The sequence below is a fragment of the Triturus cristatus genome, chromosome 8 (genome assembly GCF_964204655.1).
Source record: "Triturus cristatus chromosome 8, aTriCri1.1, whole genome shotgun sequence".
NCBI lineage: Eukaryota > Metazoa > Chordata > Amphibia > Caudata > Salamandridae > Triturus > Triturus cristatus.
The window spans coordinates 184,242,557-184,267,857 of NC_140591.1; the positions used below are offsets into that span (position 1 = coordinate 184,242,557).

Genomic DNA, 25,301 nt, shown 5'->3' on the forward strand with positions numbered 1-25,301 from the left:
ACCAGTTCATCCATATCGCATTTCCTTTGGACAATGGGTGTGAGTATCTGGCGGCGAAGCTTGGGCATTTTGTGTTTTCGTGGGTGGCAAAGAGGTCTATCTGTGGATGCCCCCACATTTGAAAGAACGGATGAAGAACCTGTGGGTGAAGTTCCCACTCGTGGATCTGTTGTGTGTGTCTGCTGAGCAGATCTGCCACTGTGTTCTGGACTCCTGGGACATGTTGGGCTAGGAGAAAGATTTTGTGAGGAATTGCCCATCACCATATGCTCTGTGCTAATCGAGAGAGCTGTGGAGAGTGTGTGCCCCCCTGTTTTTGAATATAATACATGGCAGTCATGTTGTCTGTGCGAACGAGGACTGCCTTGCCTGAAATGTGTTTTAGAAAGGATTTCAGGGCTAGAAAAATTGCCAGTAACTCCAGATGATTGATGTGGAGTGATTTTTGTTGTGGCGTCCATGTGCCCTGCACTGTGAGGTGTAATAGGTGAGCTCCCCAGCCGGAGAGCGATGCGTCCGTTGTTAGTATTATTTGGTGAACCGGGTCCAGGAACGGTCGACCTTTGGAAAGGTTTGTGGTGTTCCACCACTGCAGAGAGCGATGGGTGCGACCGTCTACCAACACCAGATCTGTTAGCCTGCCCTGGGCCTGGTTCCATTGGCGTGCTAAGCACTCTTGGAGAGGACGCATCTGGAGTCTTGTGTGGGGCACTATGAAAATGCAAGAGGCCATCATCCCTATGAGTTGCATAAACACCCTTGCTGGAAGAGAGTGTTGAAGTATGAAGGTTTGACGCAAAGCCTGAATGCTTGCAATCCTGGCTGGATTGGGGTAGGCTATGGCTTTCGAGGTGTCTATAGTGGCACCTAGGTTTTGCTTTATGTGTGAGGGTGTTAAGTTGGACTTCTGGTAATTGATGGTGAAGCCCAGTTCGTGGAGTAGTTGTACTGTATAGTTGGTGTGGCGCACGCACTGGTTGTAGGATGTGGCTTTTATGAGCCAATCGTCCAAATATGGGAAGACGTGTATTTGCTGTCTTCTGATGTGTGCTGCCACCACCGCTAGGCACTTGGTGAATACTATTGGTGCTGTGGTTACCCCGAATGGGAGTACTTTGAACTGGTAGTGGTGCCCGTCCACTACGAATCTGAGGTACTTCCTGTGAGCATGATGTACCGGAATGTGAAAGTATGCGTCTTTCAAATCCAGTGTGGTGAGGAAGTCGTTTTGGGAGAGGAGCGGAAGCACCTGCTGAAGCGTTACCACGTGAAAATGGTCTGAATGTATGTATTGGTTTAGGGGCCTGAGATCTAGAATAGGCCGTAGCGTCTCGTCCCTTTTCAGTATTAGAAAATATAGGGAGCAGACCCCTAAATTTTGTTGACTGAGGGGCACTTGTTCTATTGCCTGTTTTTGTAGGAGGGAGTTTACCTCCTGTTTTAGTAATGTCAAATGTTCTTGTGGCATTGGGAGTTGCCTGGGTGGAATGTTTGGGGTGGTAGATGTTAATTGGAGGCAGTAGCCTGATCGAATAATTTGGATCACCCATTTGTCTGATGTGAGGTTGTCCCAGATATGGAAGAAATTTTGTAGTCTGCCCCCGACCGGAGTGGAATGGTCTGGAGGGAGCAGGGGGACGTCATTGGGTAGGTGGTGTGGCAGAGCGGGCGGTATTGGTTTTGCCTCTGCCCTTATTGTTGTTGCCCCTATAGCCGCCTCTTAGATACCCCTTTGTGAAGGTGGACTGAGTGGGGGATTTGTAGGAAGTGGATGTACTATCGGAGGAGTAACCTCCAGAGGTGCTCCGAAAGGAAGAGCGTCGAAAAGAGCGTCTGGGGGTATGTGATTGCAGCGCTCCCATTGACTTGGCTGTATCGGTGTCCTTTTTCATTTTCTCCAAGGCCTCATCCACCTTTGGACCGAATAGGTGTTCTTGGTCAAAGGGATGATTTAAAATGGAGGCCTGTACTTCAGGTTTGAAACCTGAAATTCTAAGCCAAGCATGGCGATGGAGAAGGACGCTAGTGTTGATGGCCCTGGAGGCTGTGTCCGCTGGATCTAAGGCACAGCGGATCGAGGCGTTAGTAATTGTTTTACCCTCTTGGATTAATTTGAGGCCCTGTTCTTGTATTTGTCTAGGAGATGGTGCATGATGGATTCTAATTCATCATAGTGCGCTCTATCGTATCTGGCTAATAGCGCCTGTGTGTTAGCTATACGCCAAATGTTAGCTGCTTGGGACGCAGTGCGTTTTCATGACACATCCATTAGCTTTGATCCCTTGTCAGGTGGTGGTGCTTCGCCTGACGCTTGGGAGTTTGACCTTTTTCTGGCCGTGGAAACCACTAGGGAATCCAGTGGTGCTGGCCCTTTGATATAACAATGTCTCAACTGGAAAATCATACAAAGGGAGCACTATATATAAGAATCAATCCAAAACACAAGGGAAAACCAGGGAGACCAACAGGGGATGAAAGGTTGTTATTTGTAAAATAGAAGCACAAATTATACAATTAATTTACATTAACCATAACAACCGTATGTGCACTGAGAGTGACGTGATAAGTGAACGGCGCAGTGACATAAGTGTTTAAGAAACAACGTGAAACGGCATAGGACACAAAACATAGAGGTCACACACAGATATTTACAAGAAATTTACAATTACAAAAACTGATTATTCAAATTATGCATGACTCTAGTAGAGCTGCGAATGGCGTTGTGGAGTCGACGACGTTTCAACCACGCGAACCAAGGGACAAGTCCACGTAAATTACGTGAACCGGGATTAGTCCGGACGACGGGAAGTTTCATTCGTCTTCCCACTTCCCGTCGTCCGGACTAATCCCGGTTCGCGTAATTTACATGGACTTGTCCCTTGGTTGAATGCAATTATCTGAAGTGTAGTTTACATCCACGAGAATTTCCTCGGGTCTGCCTTTACAAGTCATGTGCTTTGATGCACTAATTCATCTCCAGGATTCATATCGCTACTTTGCCCCTTCTTGGACCGGTTGATGTCACCACGCCCCATGGGGTTTTACTCCCTTTGCCCTCCTCATTTCAGAAGCACCTTTGAATCACCGTAACCATTAGTCCTGATGATGACCTCAATGTAAAGTGGTTGAAACGTCGTCGACTCCACAACGCCATTCGCCATTCTACTAAAGTCATGCATAATTTGAATAATCAGTTTTTGTAATTGTAAATTTCTTGTAAATATCTGTGTATGACCTCTATGTTTTATGTGTCCTATGCCGTTTCACGTTGTTTCTTAAACACTTATGTCACTGCGCCGTTCACTTATCACGTCACTCTCAGTGCACATACGGTTGCTATGGTTACTGTAAATTAATTGTATAATTTGTGCTTCTATTTTACAAATAACAACCTTTCATCCCCTGTTGGTCTCCCTGGTTTCCCTTGTGTTTTGGATTGATTCTTATATATAGTGCTCCCTTTGTATGATTTTCCAATTGAGACATTGTTCTTCTGTTATTGTACTTACCCGGTCTCAGCTGGGATAACGGGTTTACTCCTGTTTTTGTTTTCCTCCTGGCCCTTTGATATAGGCAGGATGTGTGGGGGCAGCCTTATACTTTTTCTCAATGTGTGGGTTAATGACCCTGGCCCTGACTGGGTCTTTAAAAACCTCTGGCGCATGTTTTACTACACCCTTCAGCATAGGTAGTATGGAGGTAAACCTATGTGAGGTATCAAAGGTGTCGAGGAGGAAGTCTTCCTCTACTGGGTCAGTGTGTAACTCTACCCCATGATAATGTGCCGCCCTCTGAAGCAAATGTTGGAAACCCAGGGAGTCTTCTGGTGGAGATGGCCTGGAGGGATAAAGGTCATCTTGCGGGACATCTGGAATGTCCGGGTTATTATAGTTATCCCATGGGTCCGGGGATCCTGTAGGGGTGGGGTCTTGGGGCACATCCCGTGGATCTTGATATGGGTCCCCCTGATCATCGTCACCTGGAGACGGGGTCGGGGAGCGATGAGGTGTAGGGGTAGAAGGCGGAGGGGGTGGAGGTGGAGGTGGAGGAGGAGAAGGAGGCAGAGGAGGTGGGGAAGGTACTCTGAAGGGGGAAGTAGCAGAGTCCTTTCTCTTAGGAGGTGGAGGTGGAGCCGGCTTCTCTAAAAGTCTCTTTTTGGAAGAGAGTGCCAAATGTCCAGTTTTTGGATCCTTTGTAAGGGTCTTTTGTAAAGGATCAGGTGTAAAAAGTTCTTGTTATGATATTTGTTCTTTCGGCGTCGAAAGGTTCGGAGCCGATGAATTTGTTGGCTTGGGAACCTTCGGTTTCTTGGTCGGTGCCGAGATGGGCTTCGGCGCGGAAGTATGGGCGCCGAGGGCTTTATGGTGTTTGGTCGGCACCGAAGATGGTGTCGGTACGGAAGTACCGATTTTCGACCCCGAGGTTTTCGGCGCGGGGCTCGGTGTCGATGTGGATGCCGGTTTAGTTTTCGGTGCCGAAGTGTGTTTTTCGGCACCACTGGCTGGCTGGCTCGAGCCCGAGTCGCCGGAAGGCTTGTGTGGCTTCTTCACTGGGCCCGAAGGTGGGGTGTGTGAAGCTGTGTCTCTGGTCTTGCCTAGGTCCGGAGGCGAAGGCGTGACCGAAGCCTTTTTGGGTGTCGGCAGGGGTGTAGAGGGGGGTATATTACTCACGGCCCTCTGCGCCGGTTTGATGTCCTCCAGGTCTGAATCGTCGGCCTCGGAAGCACTGACGATGTCTTCTTCGGTGTGCTGCTGTCCAGGATCTTCGGCGTCGTCTCCGAAGATGTCGACTGGAACGGAGGTCGAGGAGTGCGCCATGTTGCGTCTGGCTCGTCGATCTCGAATCGTCTTTTTCGATCTGAAAGACCTGCAGGCCGGACAGTCTCGAGCCTCGTGTTCAGGGGAGAGGCAGAGGTTGCACACCTCATGAACGTCGGTGTGGGGGAATTTGGACCCACATCGAGGGCACTTTTTGAATGGAGTTCTTTCCATCAGCCGGGACCGGAGCCTGGATGGGCCCGAAGGCCGCCGTCGATGACCGGAACCGAAGATTCGTCGATGTAGAAGGTGTTGTAGAAGGTATCGGAAACAATACCGTGATGTAAGCGAGGATTCTGCTTCGATGGTCGAACTGGAAATGTTCGGAACAGGAGCGTGAAGATTACATCCGAGTCTGATGGCGGAAAAAAACAATCTGAGGATGGAGCCGAAGCCCATGCGCAGTATGATCCAAGGGAGGAGTCACCGATCCCGTGACTTCCAAAGACTTTCCAACAGGAAAAACAAACTGCAAACATCCGGGCCCAACACCAGATGGCGATCTATGCAAAGTGTACAATCTGCAGCTCATATGCCTCGAACAAATTGTTTTCTTTTTCATTTTTTTATGTCCAATGATGTTCAGAAAAGCAAAAATCAGTTTGTCCACAAGGCTAATGTGTTTCTTCACTCAGGGGCCAATTCCAGTCACTATTGTGGGACAGGAAACTAAACCAAGTAATGAACAGAAAACATTTGGTGATTGAAAAAGCTTTAATGCGGAGGCTTAGACGATTACTTGTAGCAAAATACCGTCACTATGCCACTTATAATGTGTTTCCCTCGTTAGTGCATAAATACCAATTTGTGAAATACTTACGGCCACAGATTTGAATAGGTCCATAAAGTCTTCAAGATATTCAATGACCGCTAGATTCGTCATATCAAAGCCAGAATTTATCATGCACCTTCAATAGAAAAACAATATGTCATTATTTATAAAAAGGAAAGCATTAATTTGTGAAGATTTCACTCAGTATCTGCATGAACTCACACGATAATTCAAAGATGACAGACATAGCGGTTGAAAGTCAGAAAAGAAAACTACAAGCTCTAGATACAGATCGTTGTTGGCCCTGTAAGAATTTGCATGGTATTTAAATGCAAGACCTTGATGGTCCCAAGAGTAGATGCCCTTTGTTGGTCTACTGTTGCCCCCCCCCCACCACCACCAAGCCCTGCATCATCAGTGCCTAGCATAACTTGGTTTGTGCCAAGGCTGTGATATACAGATAGGAATCAATAAATCTCTAATATCTTGAAATATACACAATCAAGGTTACAAAAGACCGATTTAGGTGTAGGATGTAAAGGCCTGCCTCTTTAAGACAGTGTGTGTGTAGATGGTGGGGCTGGCACACGTGGCACTGTGGGCTATACCAAGGATCATAGTAAGGCATCGTACTAAGGGCCTGATTTAGATCTTGTCAGGACTACAGTCGTCCTGCAACGGTGGCGGTCCCAAGTAATCCGTCGAGCGGATGGAGGTCCGCCGGCTGTATTTAGATGTTGCGGCAATAGACAGGTGCCTGTTGCTGCAGCAGTCTTTCCTGCTGCATAACAGTACTCCATCGCCATCAGGCTGGCGTGATTGCGCAAGCCAAGAACATACACACACTACTGAATGTACACCCACAGCCACCACAAAAGCCTATCTTAGATTCGGGTGGCAACGGGGTGGCTGAGCATCGTGGTCAAGTAGAAGCCGCACAGGAAGGACTTGGACAATGGTGTTCAAGATGGCATGGGAGGTGGGTCCCTGAAAAAAGGTGAATTTTCACCTCCTTTTCTTCCATTCCCCCAGCTCGAGCTTGGAGATTTCCCCGCCACAGTTGCCTCAACAGAGGGACATATCGTAATCTGGACGGTGGGAATCTTGGTGGGACTCTCCAACAGCTGCTTCACCCTCTGACGCCGTCGACATGGGAGATCGAATCTGGCAGAGGCAGTAGGACTGCAGTGGTTTTCCCTCCAGAGACCAGCCAACATCTGAATCGAGCCGGTGGGCGGACCGCCAAGGCTGCGGGCAGGAAGACCACTGAAAAAGACACAGCAGGACCAGTCCCACCAAGATCTAAATCAGGCCATAAGTTTAGACAGATTTTCACTATGGGGAACAGACTGCAGGACACTGCATAAGGATGACGGGAGACTACAACTACATACTTCTCAGAATCACCAACAACACCTTTATTTTTAGGTCTCGTCTGAGCCAGCGCACGCGCTGCACTGGCGAGACTTTTAGAAAGTGGGGTTCAAAAATCCTACCACACGCTTTTTGTGTGGCGATGCGTGTGGCTATGCGCACGGTTACGCGTACAGGCGCCATCTGGCTTTCCGCTCTCGTCATGGCTCATTAAGTGCATCGCTCGCGGGTACCCTTACACCCTCAGGATGCTACAGCTGCTTTCACTTTTGCCGCGCGCGCACACACACACACACACACACACACACACAACTCCTTAGCTTGTTTTTTTCTTTTCTCCACTGCTTGTCTTGCACAGTTGTCCTTGCCCTCACTTTATCGGCCTCCCAATGTCCGTAAATCCGCACCAATAGGACGCACAAGCTAATATGCATGGCCATCCCCTCACTTCCAACTACTCCACCTCACAGTCTCTTCTCTAATCCCGGCTTTGCCTCTTAACTGTGTTCGATGATCTTGTACAATTCTTGTCTCCTCAAATGCGCTGGTATGTGTTCGCGCCTCGTCATATACATCCTCGTGTGGCGCTATCTACTGAATGTGCGGTATGTGCAATATATAAAGATACATCATGCGTGCAACTCGCATGACTGGCGAGTGTTCCTAGCCCCTACACACGATTCACACGCAAGTCATATGAAGAGCGCACTCGGTTTCAGGTTGGATTAGTTCCCTTCCGAGCTGTACAGAGTGACATCGACTCCTATGGTGTATCCGTGTTAGCGCCTAGAGATGATTCTCTGTATATAGTGTTTCATTGAGGTTTGCTCCATCATCAGATAAGAAAATAAACAAGTTTCTATTTATTTACTTTTGGAGCACGCCGCGGTTTGGATAGCGACGTACAAGTTGCAAATATTGCCAGCTTTGCAGCTTGTACCACGGCTTTAGTTTTAAACATGGCAGCTGCCTGCCTTTCATGATGTTTTTAGGGCCGCACACAGGTTAGTCCTCTTAGCTGGAGGCGGTCCGGGTCCCGCGCTATACATAGCGCTGTATGCTTGCTACCGCACCCGTCGGCTCGCATCCTCCTCAAGGATGCAGCTCTGCATGGGTGCTGCATCCTTATCTTCCCGCGCATTTACGAGTGGGGCCATCCATTGATGAGCGATTCTCAGATTGAGAGTTCACTTCTGTTCCAATTGGCAACACCAGCCTGTTCACATTCGGAACTGCCGGCTGTATTTTCTATCCATGCATAAACAAGGACTGCTCTGTCTACTAAGATTAACGCATTGTTGCACCTTGTGCCCCCTTGTAGCCTTAGTTCTGGCAAGTGTGGCTGCTTCATGTTTGCTTCATCTTTACGTCTAGGACGGTTCACGCAATTGGTGATCTGGGCATACAGTCAACAGGCGCAGGGTTCGATCCCCTACAGTTCCTGTAATTTCCTTTTTCATTAATTGTCCCCGTTTCATTTATTGTGCATTGCCAAATTCTGACCCTTTTTTGATGATTTTAGGGCACACACGTTAGCCCTCTTTGCGAGAGGCCGTCTTCGGCTGCATTTTCTTGGCACGCATGAGTAAGGACATCTGGATGCAAGGAAGTCTCCAGTCCTTTCGGAAAGGGCGGGCTGCAGTCCTCTGCCAGCACCAACAGCTGCTTGTGCTTTCATAACACACCCAGCATTGCACGACAAGATCACAGGGGAAACAAAAACACACGTTCTTCGGCTTTTATAGCACAGACTCATGCTTCTTCCCAGACGATTTGAATTGCATAAAAGTGCCTTCTGCTTCGTCGAACACTGGTCAGGACTCTACAAAAACCCAGAGCTTGCACAGAGGCACTTGAGTGATTGTTTAAAATTATACTGCCAATGTTGTATGTTACAGCCAGAAGAAAAACCACAGAGACTTAGGTTTCGCCTTTTCATGCCCGAGACTAATGCGACTAACACATATGAAACGCTGCCCTCTCTTGATATAGTGCCTTGAGAAAGCCCTGGCACTGCCAGCCACTTGGGGCGAAACACGTGTTGCAGTCACAGGCTCTCATCCTGATGTTTCTAAATAAAATCAATCAAAAATACTACGCACTTCTTCGGACATTTATTCCTGGAACACAACAAATGTTCCTTGGGCACAGCCTGTTTTTCCTAAGCTACAAATACATTAACCCGGTGGGCATTGGGGGTGTTCCACTTGACAGGCATTCCTACCTCTTGCAGAATATGGGACCCTACCCCCCCAGCCTCACCCCTGCTTCCGAAATCAGCATTAATTGATGCTTTTAACTCTACACACTCTTTACTGACTTCTGCGGTGCATCCAGTCTGTGCCGGGTACCTGTGAATCCATGTCTTTGTTCAGACCAGTAGCAGCGCGGAGCAGGAACAAGCGAGCGGAGGACGTCGTAACTGTTTACGGCTCCGGTCCCCCACCCATTTTCCGTCTGATTTCCCCACCGGCTCTCAGCGGTTTTCAGCGCACCGGAGCCCTACGACAGAACGGGGCCGCGGACCATCACCGCCGAGCGCGACCGCCTCTGCCTAATCTGCCTAATCATCCAGACCAGCCGCCTCACCGTACCTCCCCACACAGGAGCTGTAGTAACGGGCGGTGGGCAGCGGTAGCGGCCGGCGCAGCCTGGCCCCAAAAGCTCCAACTATCTTGATCCGGACAGCAGCCGCCCCCACACATGGCTAACAGTACACCGCAGGCAGTGCACGGAGGAAGACACCGCTTTCTGGCGGGGAGCTACAACCCAGTGCACAGCCCCACTCCTACTCTGCTGCCCCCGTTTCCTGTTGCCGACGCTCAGAGTTTGCAAGCTGAGCTGAGCAAACTCCTGACTTTCGTGCTTGGACCTTCACTTTCCACAGCCGCCGTCGCCAACTCACCACCTCGCTACCCGCAGCTTGCTTCCTGCAGCCTAAACACTCCCGATACCTGTGGTCATACACCCCGGACCAACGGACTACAGGGGGTGTATGGTAGCGGTAGCGTAAAGCAGTAAGCGGGGGCTGTGGGTCTGCTCCTTGCCACTCAGCCATTCAGCCACTGCAGTCCATCAGCAGTCTCGACCAGTCTTGTTCCCGTTGCTGTGTTGTGCTCCTTTGCCACAAGCTCTCCTCAACCCCGTTGCTGCCGTTGCTGCCTGTTGCAGCCTCAGTCATCATCTGCCGAAACCTGCCCGATATTGCTTGCCGCCTTTCCGCTGCTTCTATCTTCACCATTTACCACCTACAGTGTAGAGCAGTGGCGGAGGCGGCGGCCATCGTGGGTGCGGGTCTGCGGCTCTGCTCTGCTGTGGTTCTGCTGGCGGTAACTCCAGCGAGACAGCGCTGAAAAGTGCGGAGGTGGGGTGGTTGGACACGGTTGGCCTGCGCCCCATCGATTTTTGCAGAGAGGGGCAGCAAGCAACAAACAACTAACAATTTACAACTGTCCACGCCTCCGCTCTCCACCTCCCCGGCCTCCTTGAGCCTCACCAGCTCTGACATCAGCCCTTTCACCAGCCCTTCATCAATCTCTTGGCCCCCCCTGGTCTGGAGTGCAGTGTAGTGTAGCGCACTGTGCGATATTATGGGGGGGGGGGGGGCTGTGCAGCGCTGAGGCTAAGCAAGGTTGAGATCCTCCCTGCTGGGCTGTTGGTCTGCTGGTCGGCTGTTCGGGGCAGCTTGGGGTCGCCCAGAGAGCAGCGAGAAGAGAGAAAAGAGGAGAGGAGCGTGATCAGCAGCCGGCACCCCACCTTTGTGGCAGGTACCTTCCAGGTGAAAGGAAAAGTGTGAAAAATGAGTCCGCTATATCAGCGCCTGGCAGCTTCAGTAATTGGGACACCGGCAGACACTCTTATTTCCACCGACACAGCTTCCATCCGGAACTCCCACAGGGCTTCCGACCTGTACAGCCCACTCAAATTTACTATATATTACGTGCTAAACGCGTTAAACCAGATACGGTCCACGGAGCCAGTCATGAGATCGGGCAGAGTAAGGAAGACCCCCTAGAAGTCAAAATCAAAGTCCAAACAAAAACAAGGTAACGCTAAAGCAAGAACAGAAGAGCCAATTGGCCTACGACTGGGGTCAGTATCTACTAAAAAAAGCACAGAAAGTATGCCAGAAAGTATTCCAGCCATGGGGACTATCAGCATTTGCTCTGGCACAAACTCTCCCATTAATGGCGATGACACCAGCGCAAAGCCAAGAACGGGCGAATCAACCACTTATCAACCAGTTAACCCTACGCAGTCACCAGGAACACAAGGAAGGCAAGGGGCCTGTGCCCAAATAAGCATCGACGGGGCCTTTCAAAAGAAAAAACCTTGCACTTTCCAACCCAAAATGTACACGAAACTCGCGTTTTTGAAAGATCCGGGTACAGCAATCTGTTAAAAAAGCGCGAATGTAAAAGGGTTGCAATCGCCATTACAACCAGAGAGGTTTGGACCAACTCATCAGCCAACTAATCAGCCAACCATTCAGCCAGTCGATCAGGCCCTTCCTTCGTCACTTATCATGCCATTTGAGCCTCAATCCTAACCTTCACTTCACTAATTTAATAACCAAGTAGAAAATCATGTCAAAACCAATCAAAGGAAAACATCTACGACAGATGACCAGATTCCACCAAAGAGTGCCGTTGACACTAGCCAGCCTAATCAGCCAACCAATCAGTCAGCCTATCAGGCTCTCCCTACGTCGCTTATTACGTCATTTAAATCCCAACCCCAAACCTCACCTTACCAATTCAATAACCAAGTTAAAAATAAAGTCAAAACCGACCAAAGGAATACATCCGCTACAGATGAACAGATTCCACCAAAAAAGAACTGTTGATACTAGGCCAGTTGAAAATGCCTCTGAAGAGGAAATAGGGCCAAGAGCTGGAATTGACACACTAGGGGGCACGTCCCAGAACCAGTTACAAGATCGATTGGGAATGGCTCCCTTGCCATCTCCAAAAAACAGCTCCCCACTCCAGCAGAATAAATCAAAGTCAGGCGAATTGGGTGCATCAGATTACCCAGGGGTCCCCCATAGCTCCTTGGCCATTAAACTATCAGAACGCCATACGATGACTCCTTATGAAGATTCTCATATATCAAGCAAGCACTTTTTTTAAAGTTGAGTAGGGGGCTGGCAGGAAGTCTCTGTTGGTCCTATTAAACAGTGACACATCACCTCCCAGCCCCTGCACCCTCCTTCTTGTCCAGCCTCTTAGTTGGTTCAAAATGGCGTCTTCCAGGGTCTCTGGGCATATGATCTCTGAAGCCTCTTTCCCCCCCCCCCCCCCCCCACGCTGCCTTCCCTCCTTGGGGCAGTCTGGTGCCTGGCACCTAGTGATGGATGAGCCTGTAGCCCCACCCATCATCTCTTCCTGGAGAGGAGGCCTTAGCTTGTGGAAGAAAGGTTATCAATCCATCCTGCTGAGGTCAGCCCTCAGCCAGGGTCTGGTTATGGCTGGCTCAGAGGAATATGACAGTCCTGTATGACCCAAAAGCAGTACAAATATGACTTTGGACTCTGCAGAACATTTCTTTTCACATCAGCTACAGTGGACTTTAATGCATGTCTGGAATCTGTAGGCCTTAGGTAAGTGAAACTAGCCCATGTGCTCCCTATACCCATAAGAGAATAATGGAATAAACACTGTAAAGCACACCGACTTTCCCTGGCATGTTTCTTCCCACTGTATAAAGCCTATTCCATGTCACCACCCAATTCTGCATAAGTCCTGCCACACCATTCACTTTGTAGCTGCTCCTGGACTGCACACGCTAGGAATCTCCCCTGCGCAGCCCGTACCCGTGTGCACACGCATGTACACATGTGTCTGTATGTGACCAGCCCGGTGTCCCTTACTCCAGCTGCTGCGCAATGGCCTGGTCAAGCCAGGGGGACACCAGTAAAATCCCCATGCAGTCTCTTACATCCTGAGTTCACTGTGGGTGAGTCCCAACTTATGAGGCTCCCCCACAGTAAAAGCTCAACAATTAGGTGCTCAAAAAGCAAAATAAATCTGGGCGGCCCAGAGTGTCAGAACCACCTTCTAACAGTTGGACAATTCCACCATAGAGCCCTTTCCAACTACGGCTGCCACCTTGGGGCCACCATCAACTCCAGCAATAAGGAAGATTCCAACAGTGAATGAGAGGCAGGAGCAAACACTAATAGCAAAAGACCCAGCAAGGAGGAACACTCTAATAATGAATTAGAGGCAGGAGTCAACATTAACAGTAAAAAATACAGCAGCCCGGAAACATATCATGGAAGACCAACCCCAGGGGGCTCCATCTAATGAAGTTCACCTGTCAAAAAACGAGGATCAACAAAAACAGTTGAAGGGGGGCCCTGCAAAGCGGAGCTGCTCACCCAGCAAAACCAAGTCTCCATATGCCCTCCGGTCAATCTCTCGTAAATCTGTCAAACAAGGAGCAACCTTCTGCAACTAAGGCCCCACTCACAAGACGAAATCCTTTCTTACAGAATCAAGGAAAGTACAACCGAAGAAGTGGTCAGTACCACTCTCATTCCGGAATACGAATCACAGGGGAGAGATGACATATTAAATAGAGGGAACGTTCTACAACTCTTAAACTCCATCTCGAGCCTCGGAAATATAAACTCATCGGACTTACTTTCCATAGAATTCCTTCCAAATAATACCTGTCTGGGCCCGGAGGTGACGAGGACAAGATGGAGCTCAAATGAAATTGCAAACAAAATCAAGGAAGAGGAAAGCACGCTCAAAAACTGGGGCATAAAAATGGCAGTCAAATTGAAATCTCTTTAGCCAACCACGCTCTTAAAAGCCGCAATCATCGTCCCAGACAAAATTACCACATCAGTATTAAGAGGGGCCAGAAGCAGAACCCCGGGCAAACTCTCCGCTTGTATAGAGGGATCTAATTTAAGCAGAAGCTCAGGGCCATTAACTCCAATTGTGAAACCGGGACTAGAAGCACGGTCGCAAATAACACGCACAATACAAACAGATCGTCCAAACTGACAAGAATGTGATACTCCACAGACCGCTCTACTTGTGCAAGGTCAAATTAAGCTCTGCATTTGGAACATTAACGGCCTGGCAGCCAAACTGGTCGACTACGAAGTAGTCAACTATTTGAAAACATTCGATTTAATACTTCTCCAGGAAACCTGGGAAGATCACGCCAAGGAACTCCAAGGATATTCCTCCTACTTCGTCCCGGCAACAAAGGCCTCTAATTTTGGTCGCTATTCGGGGGGGGACTAATGATGTTGGCTTCAATAACCACAATTGGCTCAATAAAACCCATAGAGACGAAAATTACATCACCCAATGCAGTCCATACAATACAAATAAAGCTCAAATTCAACAATAAGTTACAAGACGTTATATTAATTAACACCTACGTCCACCCTAAACAAAAACAAAAAGCTGTAAAGGAGCTATCAAATTAAATAAAATGGATTACGGATGAGCTAGACTCCCACATAATCATTTCAATCTACACCTTTTTGGGGTAAACCAAGATGACGGCCCTGTGCACGAACTTACATCACTTTGGGGGATATCGAATCAGGGCCAAGCAAACAATAGCAAAGCCTCAAGTGGGCCAAATATCTGCTACAAGAACTGGAACATCTAAATTTAAGAGCACTGAATGAACACTTCTTGGATGACAATCCACCAGCTGCAACTTTTCACTCCTCAAAAATATCCTCCTATTTAGATTACACATTTGTAACACTAGCCATGTTCGATAAAATAGCAACCTTCAATATAGGTGGCATGGCCCAGAGCGATCACCTCCCACAGGAAGTATTATTGAATGAGAGGCCAGCTGCTACAATAGACACCTGGAACCCGATTGCAATCGAAGAAGTCTTCAATCTAAAGCGCTTAAGGTGCAATGCCAACAGCATTGAAGCTCTATCAGCCTCCGCCAAAACCTTATTTGAGAGAGAAAAAGGAACTGGGACCACCATTGTAACAGCAGGGGAAAACTTCATTAAGACATTCAATGGTAACTTTGCGACCAGGACCGGGACCAAATTAAGACAACCAGATGACGAAATAATAAAAGTGAACTCCAGCCCGGAAACTAAGAGCCTCAAACGCACCACAAACCAAACCCTTCGTCAACTGCGAAAAACACCAGGGAACTTGGAGCTGCAGTCTACTCTTCGACAAATGAAGGCATTATTGAGAAGGATGTGGAGAAAAATAAGGCAACAGAATGCCGAAATGTGGGCTAAATTATTGCATGATGCCAAGCAACACAATAGCGCTAAGTTTTGACAAACAATTCATAAATTAGAGCGACCCAATCATCGAGGAATCAGTTCCAATATAACAGAGGCCAACTGAGTAGATTACCTCTACGCCCATTTTAACAACAAGGGAGGGGAACCAAATAAGGGAGCAGGCACCGCGGTACCGGACATCAAACCCCGTAACAAGGGAAAAGCGACACAAAACTGTACAACCAAAGCTCACTTGGTCAGCAGCACTAACATCCATAAGCAACAGAGGATCCTGTTGGCTGGCAATTTAGACTCTACAGACCCTAAGGATACGCCCCCATGGAAAAACAGCTAAAATGCCTAATAACCAAGGGTAGCGATATGGGAGCGCCCGGCCCAAACGGGATCCCCCCCGATACTGTATAAACACGATGCCGTCTTTTGGAACAAGGCTCTATTACCAGTCTTCAAGGGCTTAAACACCACAGTCCCCATTCCGGAATCTTGGAAAGGATCTATTATTAGCCCAATCTTTAAACAAGGCAAAAGTAATTATCCAAATAATTACCGACTGGTCGCCCTCCTCGACATAGACGCTAAATACTACGCCGGAACAATCATGGACGAGTTAACATCCTGGGCTTCAGATAAATCCATTAATCAAACTGGGTTCCGCAGTGGCCAAGGAACTACGACTAACATATTGGCTCTTACGTTGTTAATGAATGCAGCCAAAGTTTCAAAGATGCCTCTCTTCCTGTGTTTTATTGACTACACAGCTGCTTCCGACCATGTCGATAGTTCGAAACTTTGAGGAAAACTGGATAAGTGGGGTATACCAAACACCCTTTTGGATCGGCTAAAACAGCTGCATACAGACACATGGATCAGGGGTCAAACTAGGTGCAGGGTCACACATCTCAAAACGAATGATGACCTCGAAAGGCCTCAAGCAGGGGTGTGTCCTCACCCCGATCCTTTATCTTTTTCTGGCCGACCTGCCTGGGGAGCTGGATAGCTGTGTATCCCACACTCCAAAATTGGGAAACAAGCTAATGTCAAACTTGCTATATGCTGATGTTCTGGTCTTAATCAGTAGGACACCGATTGGACTTCAGCATCTACTAAATACAACAAGCAGTTTTTCTAATCGAAATTCACTCAAAATAGACCTCAAGAAGACTAAAATTATGGCAGTTGGTTCCTTGACGGCCAACGTTTGGATCAAGTACAAAGTTATAAATACCTGGGGATCCTAATGGATCATAAAAGCTTATTCAAACTTCAGTTAGAATCCATGCCAAGAAAGGGGACCACAACGTATTTAGCACTGAAGTCACTGAAGAGACGGCTTCCCGACCTCACGCTCGATCCCTTCTTGCAGGTCCTGAGGGCCAAATTGCTGCCGACATTGGCCTATGGGAGTGAGGCTCTAAAAGGTAAAGATGCAGCAGTTTTAGACGTCATAATAGCCAACTCCTACAAAGCAATTTTCCACCGCCCAAAATATGTCTCCCCGGCTCAAATCCGGATAGAATTTGGGATCCAAAGACAAACGGTGGAAAGGAGGAGCACCTACGTCAAAAGTTGGCACAAAATCCGAAGTGCTGAGGCAGGATCTTTAAACTCCCACCTATGAAAAGCCTTGCACAATCAAGAAAAATGCCCAGCCAGGGACTATCTGTTTGACTCTATTGAGTTACTGGGCCTATCTGAACTCTGTGCCTTTCCAACGGATCACCTTTCTTTCAAAAAAGCAGTGAGAAAAACAACATCTATGCTATCTGTTTTAGATGACAAAGCAACTCTTACTAAAAAGGCCCACGGCTGGATAGCGCTCAGTGACTATGTAAGGCTAAAACCCCAAGCCTACTTGAGTGCTGGAATCAAGATAAACAGGAAGGAAAACGTTCTAAGGGTACGCATGGGGGTAATTGCGATCAAACCCACCTTCCAACATGGGAAAGGAAGGAAGACACTCCGACTTGTCTATGTGGAAGTGGGAAGGAAGTCATTACTCACGTTATCTGCAACTGTCTTTGTTACGTCCTTTTTTTTTTTTTTTTATAGGTATTATGGCATCCGGTTCTGTAGGCAGGCAGTTAAGCTTTGCTTCAATCCCAGTTATGTTCATCTTAACTGTCGGCTAACAAAAGATTTTGAGAAGGTAACTAAGAGACTTAAAACCCTGTCATTGTCCGAAACCCACTAAAATGCTTTTGAAGTGTAACATTACCTCACTATCTTGTTTTAGATGTACTTGCACTTTAATCACCAAGACTCTAACCTGGACAATGGACCTGGTTAAGCTGTGCCATCCGACCTGAGAAGTGGTGGTAGTCATTGTCAGATAGCATTACATTAGTCGTAAGGGTCTATGATAATCTCTTCAAAAACAGCCGAGTGTATATGCAGTGGATGTCCTTTTTTACATTATGCGGTTTTAATTACTTTTAATTGTATTTATCTGTGTACAATGGGAATCTTTGTTATGTATTCGCACAGAATTTAATTAATCAAGCAAAATAAAATATCTTATCTTATAATGTCATTAAGTTATAATCCTGGGTTCATAGTCGCCAGTCCTCATTGCCTTTAGTGTTACATAGGAGCCATAAATGTGTACGTTTTATATTGGTGCCTAATTTAGTGATGCATTATCTCTATTGCATAAAAGCTTTGTTCACGCTTGTCTGGTATAGCGTGCACCTATGTTCTAAATGATCACTCCACCGCAAAGAAAACAAGCATTGGCATAGCCAATAGGTCTCGCCTTTGGGACCTTATACGTGTTTAGCCATGCAACAGTTGATGTTGCACCAAGGATATTATGCTGCATAACTAAACACGTATAAGGTCCCAAAGGCGAGACCTGTTGGCTATGCCAATGCTTGTTTTGACTTAGTGTGACACCTAACTTCAGACTGTGATAAACCCCATGACTAACTGCGTAGGAGCTAAATACTTGTGGCTGGAACATTTTGATTTGTACAAATGGCTGGAAGAGTTTTATGTTCAGACTTGGGGCTGGAACATTCTAATAAACACAGCTGAAAAGGGAGAAGAACCAAAGCAATTAAAACAGTGAGTTTTTCTGACCTGGCCAAAGGTAAGCCTGTCATTGCCTGTCCCCACCTGGACCACGTCCAAGACTACAAACCCAGGTTCGATTGCCCCCCAGTGATACCCGCAGCATAATCGTAGAGGGAAGTCAAGTTCTGGGCAAGCGGCGACCACTGTCAGTGGTATAAGGAGCAATGTTTCCTAGTTAATCTGTAAGCCCAACCAAGTTCTAGTATGATTGGGGGAAGATTCCTCTTGGGATCCCTAACTATCATCAGTAGGACATCTGCACATGAAGAAATTATGATCAACATTCGGTCGCTGGTGAGACACTACCAGGATATCTTCGATCTTATCCTGGATCAACATCTTGACCTTCTGTTCATCACTGAGACCTGGCTGAATGATTCCTCCAACCCTATTGTTCAGATGGCCATTCCAGCGGTCTTCCGAATCTCACGAGCGGACCGCCCTTGTGGCAGAGGGGGTGGCGTTGCTATTGTGTATAGGGATGTTTGGGAGGTCACTCAAGGCTCTAACATTGCATTGGGGCAGGGCGAATTCTTGGATTTTACCATTGCTTTTTTGGCTCATTCTACGTCGGGTGGGACGCTGGTGTATAGGCCGCCCGGCTTTGCAGGCCCCTTTCTTAGCCGTCTTGAGGAAGTCATCGTTCCTCGAGCCCTGCGTTTTTCCCAATATCTCTTTCTGGGAGACCTTAATATCCATCTGGATCAGACGGATTTGGGAAACACTCAGTCTCTCTTAGATTCCTTGAATCTAGCCCAGCTCACCCAATGGGTCAGTCTCCCGACTCACTGCGGGGGCCATATTTTGGACCCCATTTGTTCCAACTTCCCTATCTGTATTGAGAATCCTCTTCCAGTCCCCTGGTCAGATCACTTTCTCTCTTGCTTCACGTGGTTAGTGGGAGAAGAGGCCGCGGACTATCAGGCCAATTCTAGCCCTGCTTCCGCTAAAATTAATCCGGCTGCCTTCAAGGATCTCTTAGAAATCTCTAGGACAGCTCTTCCTGCTGACCTGAGAGGGGCCTTGGCCTGCTTTACGGATTGGATTGAGCGGGTAGTGGTTACTCTCTCTCTCCCCCCCTCATGTCGCCGTCGTGCTAGGAATTCCCCCTCTAAATCATGGTTCTCAGCCGAATTAAAAATGCTTAAACATTGCAAAAAGCTTGAACGTGGTTGGCGCATTGGCTTTTGCCCTGAGGCTAAAAAGACCCTCAGAGAAGCCCAGAAGGTGTACTATCTGGCCATTAGAAAGGCCAAAAGTCTCTATTACGCTGAACGAATTGAGTCCGCTAGTAATAACTCGAGAGATATTCTCTATTGTCCAGAGCTTCATGGCCCACAAGGCTATGACTACTAAACTCCCTGTCTCTGCTGCCTGGTGCGAAAAATTGTCTAATTATTTTATTGATAAGATGCGGGCCATTCAGGCGACGTTTGTTGGTCAGAGCCTTTATCTGGATATGTCCCCAAGAGTGGCCCCTACGCTGCCAGCTTTTGCTTCTGTAGATATGTCGGAGTCCCTGAAAATTCTGAAATCTATGAAATCGGGGTCCCCTGCGGATCCGTGTACAGCCAGATTACTGGCCTCAACTGCTGAAGTGGTCAACAAGGAGGTCAATACACTTATAAACCTCTCCCTCAAAGAGGCAACTGTCCCTTTGGGGTGGAAACAGGCAAATATCCTCCCATTACTAAAAAAGCCTTCGCTCGACCCGGGGAACCCAGGGAATTATCGGCCTATTTCTCTGCTCCCCTGTCTCGCAAAAATTTGAGAAAAGGCTGTCAACAAACAGCTCACTGACTTTGTGGAGGGGTTCAGTCTATTGCATCCAGCCCAATCAGGATTCAGAGCTGCCTACAGCACTGAATCCGCCCTGCTCGAGGTCTCGGAAGTAATTCGCAACTGTTTGGACTCGGGCGGTAGTGCTGCCCTCATAATGCTGGATCTGTCGGCAGCGTTCGACATTGTCCCTCATGCTCTGCTCTTGGCCCGACTAGCGGATATTGGTATCACTGGACGAGCCTGGAAGTGGTTGGAATACTCTTACGGGACGGTCGCAACAGGTCTGGCTACCGCCTTTCTCGTCTCCCCCGCAGTTGGTCACCACGGGAGTTCCGCAGGGGTCCTCTCTGAGCCCCCTGCTGTTTAATTTATACATCACCCCATTGGTCCATCTGGCGGAGGAACGAGGTGCCAAGATCGTTGCCTATGCCGACGACACACAGCGTTTGTTCACCTGGGGCAAATCGGATTCCTCCACCGTAAGGGTGCAGGAGTGCCCGACAGCCGTTTTTCAACGGCTCTCGGCGGCTCAACTAAAATGTAATGAGGCAAAGACTGAAATCCTCCTCTATGGCAATTTTCCCCCTCGTTTTAGGGAATCACTCCGGCCATCTGACTTTCCCTTGCCTTCGTGTTCAGGCCTCCCAGTCAAAAACCTGGGGGTCTGGTTTAATGAGCAGCTGTCTTTTTTAACCCAGATTAAAAAGCTGGCGGGGAGTTGTTTTGGGATACTAAAGTCTCTCACGAAATTTCTTCCACTAATGCCAAGATCAGCGAAGGAAACAGTGGTTCGGGCTTTGATCCTCTCCCGGGTCGACTATGCCAATGGGCTCTATTGGGGCCTTCCTGACTATATTTTTAAAAAGCTACAGGTGGTCCAGAACGCGGCAGCCCGGTTGGTGCTGAACATTCCGGCTAGGATGAGCACTGAGCATCATCTGCGCATGTTACACTGGCTCCCGGTGAGGAAGCGGGTTGAGTTTAAGGCCTTGGTCATAGCTCATCGCGCTCTTTACGCTGGAGGTCCACCTTATCTCAGAAAACCATTTGCCTTCTATCTGCCTACTAGGCATCTGAGATCGTCCTCTCAGCTGCTTGCGCAGATTCTTCGGGTGTGCCTCTAAAGAATGGGGGGTAGATCACTTGCTGTTAGGGCTGCGACGGTCTGGAATTCGTTGCCTGTCTCTCTGCGCGCTATCAAAGAGCTAAGTCAGTTTAAGAAACAGCTCAAAACTTTCTTGTTCTAATTGCCTTTTTTCTGGAACCCTTCAGGCTCGTGCCGGGACACTCCTAGGAGTAGCTGTGCGCGTTACAAAATTCAATAACATAACATAAGCCGGGTGTGGAAAACTGAATTCCTCAGTAATAGTTGTGGGAATGGTGCAGGGTAGGGTCTCAAATGCCAACGCAAAAAGAATGGGCAAGAGGGGGCACCCATGCCTATAGAAACCAGGGGTTATTCTAGTTTGACTCCTATTTAAGCTTATGGATCCATGTATAAGAGGGACATCCATCTCACCAGGTCATGTCCCAGCCCCATCCTCTCCAAGTTAGTAATGAGATACAACCATACAATTGAATTAAAGGCTTCGGGGGCATTTGGGAGGACAGCGCAATGTTTAGCGGAAATGTGGCACTGTGGAGTAAAACTGTAAAAACTAATAAAGAACAATTCTTTGGAAAAAAAGGCTCCCACTGGTATTGTTCTTACCACACTAGGGTGGCCTTCTCTAGGTATTCATTTGTTTGCAGAGTTGTATTGTGTGTTGTACTTGTATACAGATCAGAATAAAAGTAGGTGAATTCTCGCAGTACCTTATGCGGATTGTAAAATGCCTGTCCTGTAGGGAACTGGATTTTAACAATATCGGAGGCTGCCCATGGAGGGCGAATCCTACCAGCCAGAGTTCTGCCACTACGGTCACTTTTGCCATAATGCATAGTTGCCATGTATTTCTCAAAGAACTTAACTTCATGCTCTACTGCTCCAAGGAAGGTCCAATGTCACCAATGTGCTTTGATCAGTGTTTGGCTAGTGCGCCTTCCAGTAATCCGATTTCGTATTCCAATTTATTTCGCAGTCCACAAAGGGATTGGAGTATACCATACCCTTTGAAAATGCATTCTCCCTTTATGAGTACCTTAAACATCTCCCATAACATCGCAATCACACTTACTGAGCCCTGGTTCAGCTCGAAGTAGGAGCTTATTGATTGTCTGATTTCAGTCAGAAAGAACTCATCCAGCAGCTCTTCCACACAAAGACGCCATTGCCTGGAGCTGCGAACTACCGAGGGGGCACTCAGGGAGAGCACCAGTGGTGACTGTTCCAACAGGGTTCTGGGAAGCTGTGCCACCAAGTCTACCCATCCCATCAGATCTCTCTATCCTGGAGTGTGCACCATGTACCGTTGAGTGAAAGGAGCCTTTTGCTATCCGACCGGCATGGTATATTTCCACCAGTCCATATTGGGTCATTACATTTTGTAATTCTGTGTGGGCCCAGACAGGTCTTGCTGCCCCCCCCCCCATCCCCAATGCTGGTAGAATCAAGTCCAACCTGCATGGAGATATCAAAGTCGCCTATCCAAATGAATCCACTTTGACCCTAAGGGACTGAAACTAAACTTCTCTTCTGATCAATATGGCTACCCCCGCACATATGCAGAGAAGAAGGCAGTAAAAATGCATCTCCTAAATAAAGGCTATGCCTATATTAGGTCATGTGAGAAAGAGGAGTATGAAACCGGCCTTACATGGTACAATAATAACGCGAATATTCCCAGTCAGGAATTTGAGATTATATGTTGGAGATTCAGTATTGGGTGTTTCTCGCATCACGTCAGGGATCGATGCTTGCAGCCAGCCTGCCGCGTCAAGCAATGCACTGTATGTAGTGTTGTATTGAAACCATTTTCCGAACAACACCCTACCCTGCAGCCCTATCACATCACGCCCCAACATCTCAATGACAACCCCAATTAGGAAAGCTATCCTAACAAGAAACTGTAACCACATTTTACATTGTATACTTTCGCAAGTATAACTCAGAAATTCTCAGGAAGGCCAGAGGAGCTATGCATGCAGAATATTTCTCCAGCCTGTTGCAAATGTAATTATAATGTAATATCTGACTGGAGTAGAGCGGTTAGGTTCGCCATCAGTGGGCCGCTATTGTCCAGGGGGCCATAGCTAGGGTATTGCATTTGCAGGTTTATCATTTTACAGGAGGCCTGGGCACCTACAACGATTTCAAAGTACTGTGGAGTAGAGTAGCACTATTAAAGTCATCATGCCTATGGTATAAATCTGGGTTCACACTTCCTCCAATTGGTAGCCCACGTGGGATCTAGCAGACAAGCTCCTGGCTGTCCCAAAGTCACGACATAAATTTGTTGGTGTTGCCTGTGGTTAAACACATGTGGCTCTCCCTTGCACAGAACTTGAAGTCTGGCAGAGTACAGCATTGCATAATGAAGACCTAGATCATAGGGTTTTTTCTTGGGAGGGAAAAACTTGTGTCTAGTGTCTTGAACTATTTGAGAGTAATCAGGCTAAATTAAGAGTGGAGCCCACGTGTGGTATGCCATTTCTCCCACAAGAGAGTTGTAAAACGTTATCTATGTAGTTAAGCAACTGGACTATAAGCACTCATGAAGGGGTACCAGGGACTCTCTACCACAAACACCTGAAAGGTGCTCACACCCGAAAATGTCAATGAGCAGATTCTCAATTTGGTTCTCACCTCGCAGCATATTGGTGGGTTCTGAGATTCCCACTAGTCCAGGGTTACTGTGCCGTCAGCAGGTCTTCAAGTCCTCATTTTTAGTTTTAATCCGTTCTAGTTCTATTTTCATCTAGTTTTGCAGCTTTGATTGTTGAGCAGCATCGTCTTCAATGTCCGAAATCTGCCATTCGGTCAGGTATAGCCTATTGTGTTGTCTCCTCAGGTGCACCTTCGTGACAACCTTGCTGTAGGTCAGCGAATTTATTTTGAAATTGATTGTAGCCAGGCTACCTCATTTACAGCAGCAGAGATCTGACATCTGGATCAGCCATGAGGTATAGGGAATGTGAGCTTGTTGCAGCATCTCCCAGCTCAGACACATGGGAAACGCCCTTGGACTTCTTCTTGCCTTCCTCAAACGTGAGTCGGGCCTGTCTCCCATCTGATTTGTCCATGCAGCTAGTCTTGGTAGGCTGTGTGTGATGGTAAATGCAAGGCCTCGGTCATCTCACACAGAGTCAGGCAGAGATAATTTACCTTCCCTCCTGAACTGTCCATGCTTCTCCTCAGCAGGGCTCTACTGAGGTTGCATACCCCAGATACGCTTTGCAGGCCACGCAGATCCAAGCACAGGCCAATCAGCTCTACACGGAGGCCCGCTCAGCTCCACCATAGGCTCCCCACTGCAGTCCCACATACAGGATCCCAAGCATGCGTGATGAAGCACGAGTCAGTGGGCTGCACAGACTCCCAGACTTTCTGCACCACATCAACATAATCCTCACTTTGGGGCTGCCTGTACCCTACACGGCTAGAAGGTCCACGGTATGCGCAGGCCGCACATCAGGCACACAAGTGCTGGGCCCTATTGTCTGCTGCTGAACAGCCAGGCACACTGATTCAGAAGCATTTAGAGAGTGGGAAAGGAGTCTCACTGGGCCGGTGCGGCTTGTTCGATCATTACCAATTATCAGTGCACCCCACTGATTCGGAAAGGGCTGCAACCCAGCGGAAGAGGGCCACAGTAGACACACAATGCTGCCACACAGTGTTTTTATTTATTTGGGAAGTTTTATAAAGCGCGAACATGACCTGTTCGGGTATCAGAGCGCTATACAGAGATGCAGACATGCTAAACAAGTAGACATCCAAATAGAAAATACTGGAGATACAACAGGTTAAGCATACAAAATTATAAAAGGGAACAACACAACACATAACAGATATAAGGTACCAAAATTGCATAGTAGAATAGGCTACCAGAGCTGTATACAAGAAATAAAAGTCAATTTGAGAGGTTTCAGGTCTACTGTTGAAGGTATTTATGCAGGAGCAACCGTTTTACTTCTTTGTGAATGAGGAGGTCAAAAGTTTAGATCTGGTTTCAGGAGGAAGCGCGTTCCATATTCTAGGGGCAAGACCAGAAATGGAGCAGTTATGGGTTCCTTTCTTCTTAAAATCTGTGGTTTCATCAGTAGAGAGTTAGAACTTTTTAGG

General features: G+C 47.7%; 1 protein-coding gene across 3 annotated transcripts in view; it reads right to left on the bottom strand.

The window, feature by feature from the left end:
* Positions 1-25,301, bottom strand: part of LOC146801785 (E3 ubiquitin-protein ligase TTC3-like) — a 1,762,960-nt gene that overhangs the window by 1,649,161 nt on the left and 88,498 nt on the right. For all 3 annotated transcript variants that reach the window (XM_085621278.1, XM_085621277.1, XM_085621276.1), the window contains exon 5: positions 5,638-5,725. In XM_085621278.1, the coding sequence (XP_085477404.1) occupies positions 5,638-5,725 (88 nt within the window). The remainder of the gene's footprint in view (positions 1-5,637; positions 5,726-25,301) is intronic.